Source organism: Mycteria americana, chromosome 26 (assembly GCF_035582795.1).
Source record: "Mycteria americana isolate JAX WOST 10 ecotype Jacksonville Zoo and Gardens chromosome 26, USCA_MyAme_1.0, whole genome shotgun sequence".
Taxonomy (NCBI): domain Eukaryota; kingdom Metazoa; phylum Chordata; class Aves; order Ciconiiformes; family Ciconiidae; genus Mycteria; species Mycteria americana.
In genome coordinates this window covers 1,060,749-1,068,546 of record NC_134390.1, presented here as the reverse complement: position 1 = coordinate 1,068,546, position 7,798 = coordinate 1,060,749, and the positions used below count along the sequence as shown (strand labels likewise).

Sequence of the window (7,798 nt, the reverse complement as noted above, 5' to 3'; positions counted from 1 at the left end):
AAGGGAATCCCAACCTGTTCAGGCAAAAAAAAAAAAAAAAAAAAGAAGAAGAAAAGAAGTTAAATAAAATGTTCGTGGAATTCAAGTCCTTGAAGCGGGAACTGAAAGAAAATCTCCTTCCTTTTGTTACTCAGCACTGTCCCGGACATACAAATACAAGTAACGAAAAGGTTTAAACTTTGAGGTTGCTTTGTCGGCTCAGAGGGCAAACCCGTGCTCGGCACCGCTCTCCTCCCCGCACATTCGCTTCCCCAGCGCAGGGGGTTGCAAAAGCTGGTCACAACAAGGGATTTCCAGAGAAATACTGCAGGCGGTCTCTGCTTAATTTTTTTTCTTTCATTCTTCTGTTCTGAAACCAAATTTTAACCTGTCGGTCAGTAAGATTTAACATCCTAGACAACTGGAGCCTTTTTTCTTTGTTTATATAGACATTGAAGAAAAATTCTCTCTCTAGCTCTCTGATCTGGAATTTCGAATAGGGGCATCTCTTCTTCCTCGTTCTGGGAGCACCTTAAAAGAACCAGAAGGCAGGGTAAACATCCTGAGGAAATGCAAGACACAGACTCATCTTCACAGCTGACCAGATAGATAGGAGCAGCTTAATAACTCCAGTTATTAATGCAGGGGGGAGATCTCTTCCAGCAGTTCGCCTATTGTTAGGGGTAGCAGAGGTGAGGTTACACAGGGTCTTAAGGACCGCGGTGTAATTCTTTTCCCCCTGCACGGAGCTTAACGCAGGCACATGCAGACATTTTCGGTGCAGAGAAGTTATTTTTTTAAATAAAGAACAGCCTGGGACTGGAGGCAGCAGGCTGCTGGAGCAGGGTTTAGAGAGGCTGGGGGGGGGGGAGAAAAAAAAAAAACCCACGCTCAGCTGCAAATCTGTTATCTGTATAGAAACAGCATGAGCAAGGTTGGAATTAGAGGAGCTAGATATTATGTTCCGCATAAGTTTTTGATTAACTCCAGTCCTCGCCACACACGCAAAAAGGAATCAAAGTCAAAGAGAACTTAGCATCTGAGCTGCAAAAGGGGACTTGCATCACGAAAGCAAACAGGAAAACAAAACAACCCTCCCCTCTTCCCAAAAGAGCCCCTCGCTGAACGCTAACTTGCAAAGTTGCCTGCATTCAGCCTTTCAAAAAGCTCCTCTAAGACTGCCTAGAAAATGTGAGTGCATGCGAAAAAAAACCCAAACCACAACCCCAGAAGACCCAAGCAAACCACCACGTAAGTAAAAGCCCTTCCTGACAAAAGCTGGACGCTCCACTGGGCTTGGAGGAGAATAAATGCCACTTTGAACAGAAAAGTCGAAGAAAATGCTCAGCTTTGCCTGCGAATTCGGCCGATTTCCCCCTTAAGCACTGCACCCCCACCAAGAGAAAAGACTCAACATACAGTTTTAATTAACAAAAAAAAAAAAAAAAAAAAGGCAGCCCCGACCATTTTGCATGCATCTTAATGCCTAAAAGCAAGCGCAGGCAGCTAAAGTAGTGTTCTGCCCAATTGCCTTTTACCCTCAGCAACCCGGGACCAAATCCTTTTAAAATGCTCATGTAAGTTCATGATCAAAGTTAATATTTGTCACGATGGTGTGCTTTTAAAATTTCACAGACTCTAAGATACTGTGTCTGCGCCTAACATCTCCATTTTTTTCAAAGAGCTTTTCCCATCGTAAAAATTCTTCTCGTTGGAAGAAAGAGCTTTGTAGGTTATAATAAAATCCTTTGAATGCTTATAAAACTCCACATAAAATTTGACCGACAAAACACACGGGCTAGTCCCTTAACCTTTCCATTTACTGCTCTACCTACTCGAATTGCTGCTTTTGCTTCCTTCCTTGGTGACAGAAGAGGACGAGGCTGAAGACCCTGGGTTTGTGTTTTCCTCCTCATCTTCCGGGTCTATACCTTGCTCTCCGCGGGATGACAGTGCGTGGGCTTGGGACTCTGCCTCCACTTTGCCCTCACCCTTCTGCAGGCAGGTCTCAGTCGGATTTTCCGCCCCGCAATAGGCATTTTCGAAGAAGCGGTCGAACCCTTGGGGCAAGACAGTGTTTTTGTTCATGCTGGTGTAGAATCCCGTCGATGCCGGGTGGTTGGAGCTGGGGTGGTGGTGGCTGTACACGCTCTCGTTTTTCATTAGCATTTCGGTCATGGTGGAAGGCGGGATGCACTCTCTATGCATCAGATCTTCTGCGGAATAACACGAGGCGTAATTGCTTCGGTGGTGCCATTTACTTGAGGGGTCTAGACCATAGGAGACCTCTCGCACGGGCTGCACTTGCGAGAGGTTGGTGGAGTAAGGGTAGGAGATTTGGCGAGAGGGGGCCTGTGGCAAGAAAGATGACACAGTTGAAAATTCAGGGACGTAATAGGTACAGCTGGGGAGGTAGAGATTAGAAGCGCAACCTGCCCTTTCTCCAAACTCAGCGCTCCGCTCCTTACGCGACTGGGAGCAGAAGTTGCCCAGGTTCACCGAGTTAAACATCTTTCTCCTTTTCTTGCTCCTATAGCTAGATGTTTTGGATCCGATGTGCGGAGGGGAAAAAATTTGGGAAGGCGAGATGACGCGCTATCCGTCTTAGTCGCTCCGGAGGACACGTGATCCAAAGTAGATATTGTCATATATCAGTTTGGAGCACTTAGATGCGTAGGAGTGGTTCACTTAGGTAAGATCTCAGAGGTTCAAACGATTGGTTTGCAAACACCGCAGAAACATTATGAAAATCAATCGCAGATTTGTGTGCATTTTCCTGAGGCACACCCCTTGTCAGCAGTCAAAGCAGCACAAGTACAAGGGGCGGCTTGTGAAGTTGCTGCTTTTTTTTTTCCCTTGCCTTCTTTTTTTTTTTTTTCCTCCCCCCCCCCCCCCCCCCCTTCTCCTTCCTATTTGGATTCTGCTTGCTGCTTTTCAGCAGGGTTTGGAGATGGGGTGGGGGCGGTTTGGGCTGGGGAGGGGGGGGGAGAGGGAGGGTCTTAGGGAGCTCGAAGGGTGGTTTTCCACCTTTTTTTAAATATTTTAATTATGTTGATTATTATAATTTATTATTATGGCTATTTCTATCCTTAGAGATCTTCCTGAGTAGACTTTAGGCAGCTCAATAAACTAGCTGGAGATGCAGAAGTAAGTTTTCCAACATTTCTGGCTGCAGGCGGGAGTGCCCAGCTCTTCCCACGGCTGGGCGGCTGAATTAGGAGTAAATCTCTCGCTATCTCTCTATCTGGGAGCGAGGGGGTTGGTGCTAATTAACAAGCTTCTAACATACGCTAATTATGTTGCTCTCTACGTGCACATCAACTATACATCAACCAAGTTGGCATGCTTTATGGAGAATATACCATTGAAGCAATGACAGTGTGCGGGGGACGGCGTAAAGTTTCCAACTTTAAAGTTAAAGCAGGCCTGGCTTAATGACTTTTGCTATCGAATTAGTGATATATCAAGGAATAGAACAAATGAATTAAGTCAATGTCTAATAAATATTCGAAAACCTCTTTAATGTTTGGTTAAATATTTATTACTATATTGAATATTTAATGCAATTGTTTATTGTCAATCAATGAATGTACTTTCGGCAATACTCTCATCATTTATTCTTCCAGCTGAATTAAAAAAGATATTCTTATTAAAGTCATTTGTCTTCTCTCCCGTGCCCCGGGAGCCTCCTCTCTCTCTGTCCTTCTGCATTTTCATACGAAAAACCGGGGAGACTGAAGTGCTGCCAGATATTTTGCCACTTTTGCAAAGAATTGCAGGAAAAATAGGCGGGGGAGGGAAAAAATTATCTGGAAAAAAAAAAAAAAGAATCTCTTCTGCAAACCCGTTGGAAAGGTGCACCTGAAGGACGCGTAACTTCCGCGGCAGCGGGCTCCGGGGGGTTATCCCACCGCCTTTAAAGAGTCTTGAAGGAACAAAATTGCCTGCAACAATTGGGGTTTCACCTGGATTGGAAATCGTCTGCCTGAGGTGGGGAATATTCCTCTGCCGAGAGGAGGTGGCTGCTTTCATCTGTCCAGGAAAATACAGGAAAATATCGACGCGCATCCCCTCTTTTTTATCCTTTTCTTTACAAGATGCCACTTAGGCATTTTTTTTTTCCCCTTGAAAGATCCCTTTTAAAACGCCCAGGAAAAGGAAGAATAAATAAAAATACTGAATTGTCCCCACACCAACCCCAACTAAACTCCATCGTGGGATCGATTTGGTGAGGGGGGGGGGCCTGAATTCTCCCAACAAAACTCACGCACCGGGAGAGAGCCAGAGGCTTTTACGGAGAGGATCTTGTCACATCGAGTCGCAGTAAATTCAAACAGCAAGAAGGAAAAAAGGCAAATCTCAGCCTCAGAGCACTCAGCCTCAGAGGCAGAAAAAGCCTCGACGGCTGCCGTGTTTTCGCTTTGCCCCCCCCCCCCGCCCCAAATATAATGCATAAACTCACCCGAAAATAACCAATTCACCAAGAAGGAGCATCCGAGGGTCCCAGCCCAGCTCGGGGATGTCCCCCGTGGAGCTGGGCATCCCTGGGCAGCTCCTTTTTCACCTCGCTCTTCTCTATTTAATTTTCTTTAATTTGCTAGCACCCAACCTGCTGTTTGCGTTTTAACCCGGGGGGGGGGGGGGTTGCTTCATTCCTAGGCGAGATGTAGAGAAATGGCACACGCACCTCGAGCGACCGGGCGGAGGTTGCTGCCTTTGCTAAAAATATAAATATCCTGCAATTCTGCAGCAAGGCAAGGGGAAAAAAAGGGGAAAAGTTGATTTTCATGGAAGAAAACAGCCTCGCAAGTCCGTACCTTGGAGCCGAGCAGGGAGCCAAGGATTTGAAGATGCCCGAGCAAAAAATACAGTGGGTATTTCAGTAAAGCTTTCCAAACTATAGAGCTTCTCAGGCGGTGTGCCCGGATTTTTATGTATTTATTAGGAAATCTTGAAGGGAAACATGGCGGCTTCACATGCTAAGGTTGTCTGCTCTTCCTCACTTGGAGCCTTCTTCATCCCCCTAATGCAACAACGCACTCCTGAGCATTTATTCTCATTAATTTCTGCATTTCCTCCCCCCTACCCACCCCAGCTTTGTATTTTCTATTTAAAGAGCCGTTCTCATAAAACCCTTTTTATAAGGGATCGGGGCGTGTGAGTCTCTCTGAACGCGTGTGTGTGGAGATAGAGATATACACACATATAAATATGTCTGTAATTCCAAAACGAGCTGTGTTTTCCTCTCTAACGCACCGTTTGGCTGATGAATTTATATATATACACACACACATATAGGGGCAAGAACTCTGGCCGCAGAGATGGGTTTCTTCAGGTTTGTAATCTGCCCTATTTTATGACTTGGACGTCGTTTTGGGCAAAACTTTTAATTAAAGTGTCAGCGATCTTTTAACTTGGCTTTTTATGGACCAATATTAATACTAACTACAAACTAATAATGTTAAGTATTGTTTATGAGTGTAATTATTTTTTTTCCCCAGTTCCCTCCCGTTTGCAACCTGCGTGGAGGATCTTCTCCCTCCGATTCAAAGGGGAAAGGCTCTAAAAGGGACATTTTTGATTGTATTTATTCCAATCTAGATTCCATAGGAAGGCTGTAGGCATGAAGCTTCGCATCCAGGGGAGGAATTAGAGCGTGTTGTTGAAAAAAACAAGATCCGAGCAGCTTTTAAAACCCAAAACAAAGCACATACAACCCCCCAAAAAAACCCCTAACGCAACAGCAAACAACAAAAATCCGTGTGGCAGAAACCTCGCCGTCTCTGTTCTAGGTGCGTGAATAATTTATTGCTCTTCGTAGGTAAATACATCTAAACCAAGCCCTGGTGTCGTTTTGGGTTTTAAACCCAGTTTAAAGGATAGGATTTGCCTGCTTCCTGCAAGGAAGCAGAGAAGAGGCAGCTGTGGAGTCACAGCACTTGAATTTGACCACCAAAGTGACCACCATAAAACGGAATGAGGGCTGGCGGCTCGCATTCCTTTTGGTTGCCCTTAAAAAAAAAAAAAAAAAAAAAAAAGGCAAATAACTTTAAGGCATAGCCTTAAAGCATCCAGAGCATTTCAACCTCTTCGTTTTTAAAACCTGCTTCATTTCCTAGCGAAAGGGAGAGGTTAGAGCGTGGAGGGGAAAATTAAAGAAAAGCTGGATTTGTGCTCTTTAAAGGGGGGAAAAAAAATACCTAGGGGAACTTGAGAAGGGGAGAGGAAAGGTCTGGTTTGGTTGATTTTGATATGACTGTGTGTATAAGATGAAACTGCCCCGTCTAGAAGGTTTTTTTCCCGTTTATTCAGTTATTTCTCAGCCAGAGGGAAGGCAAAGGAGGCGGGCAGCACCCAGCTCGTCGCTCCTTGTGCCTCTTCTGCAATGATACATATAAATACCCAGCTTTATCCTGGCATCTCAGCCGGAGGCTTCTCTCTCCCCAAATTGCCCCAGCAGAAAAAGCAAAGTGTAAGGGGGAAAAAAAAATCCCCCCCCCCCCCCCCCGGCCACCCCCACCCCTTGCTCCGGGGTCCCCACTCATTTGCCTGATATAATGCAAACACTTAACACATTTAACAGCGTTTTCAGCAGGCAAATAGGCTCAAGGCTTGTAAGATGTGTTTTGCGTTACTAACATGAATTTTAAGGGGATGTTAGAGGCATTTCGTGACCAAAAAACACTGTAGCAACTGTACCAAAATCAAAAGCTTGGAGTTGGGAAAGTTGGCTTTAGCAGATCTGTGTAAACATGGGAAGTTATATTTTGATTTAGGTTAATCCTGTAATTGAACTCTTCTCAATAAATCATTCCTCTTTTTTTTTTCTCCCATTGGGGAGAGAAGATATGATTTCTTTTCTCTCCCCCCCCCCCCCCCCCCCCCCCCGCCCAAGCTGGAGTTATCTGAACGCAATGTAAACTCGTTAGCAACCTCCCAACTTCGGCCAAAAACTTTTTTGTAAGTATTGCCATAAAGAAGTCTTTGTCCGAGCCCGTACAGTAGGGAAACTACTGACTGAGGGGGGAAAAAAGGGGAGGAAAAAAAAAAAGAAGACAAGAAAAACAAATAGAAGATAATAGATTTTATACCAACCTGGCTTACCACGTTACTCATTGCTACTTACTGTGCTCTCAAGATATCTGGTGCATTATTTAGACCCTGAATCTTGCCCTATTTTCGGGCACTTGATCAGAGTTTGCTTTGCCTCCTGCTTTTGGGGAAAAAAATAAAGGAGTTTTCCAACCTGCCCTGCTAACCTGTGCTCACTCGGGGCTGCAAATGCATCGCGAGTGGGTGCAAAAAGCACTTCTTTAGCAGATGCATCGCCCAGCGGCTGCAGAGATGGGCTTTGCTTTTGCTAAATAAGCTCCTGATGTCTAATAAGCTGCTTTTGCTAAATAAGCTTCTGATAGCTAATGACTTTGGCCTATCAGATGTTCTCCAAGTGATTTTTCCCTCCCTTCCACGACGGTACTACAATGACTTCCTCAGATGGACTTCAAAAAAAAAAAAAAAAAAAAAGAAGAAGAAGAAAAAGAGAGAGGAAACCCAGGCCAGTAAACAGATTAGTAGACACGGCGTATGTGTATAGGAAATCTGAAGGGAGAGACAATAGCTACAAGTGGGAAGCGCTTGGAAAATATTATTGTCCCCAAATGGCAAAGATAAATTTAATTGGATGGATGCCAGGCTGCGAAAAAACTATATAAGCTGTGAACAATTCAAAAGGGGGGGGGGGGGGCGGGGGGAAAAAAAAAAAAAAAAAGAGGACTTAGATCTCTCTAGACCTGAGCTGCAAGTTCAAAATCATGTGGAC

The 7,798-nt window shown here is 44.8% G+C and overlaps 1 protein-coding gene across 1 annotated transcript; it reads right to left on the bottom strand.

Moving 5' to 3' along the window:
* Positions 1-277: 277 nt before the first annotated feature.
* On the bottom strand, positions 278-2,490 carry HOXC11 (homeobox C11). The gene is made up of 2 exons (XM_075525595.1): positions 1,815-2,490; positions 278-510 (listed from the first exon to the last, which is right to left on the bottom strand). Exons 1-2 carry the CDS (start codon positions 2,488-2,490, stop codon positions 278-280), a joined length of 909 nt encoding a protein of 302 aa, XP_075381710.1.
* Positions 2,491-7,798: the final 5,308 nt, after the last annotated feature.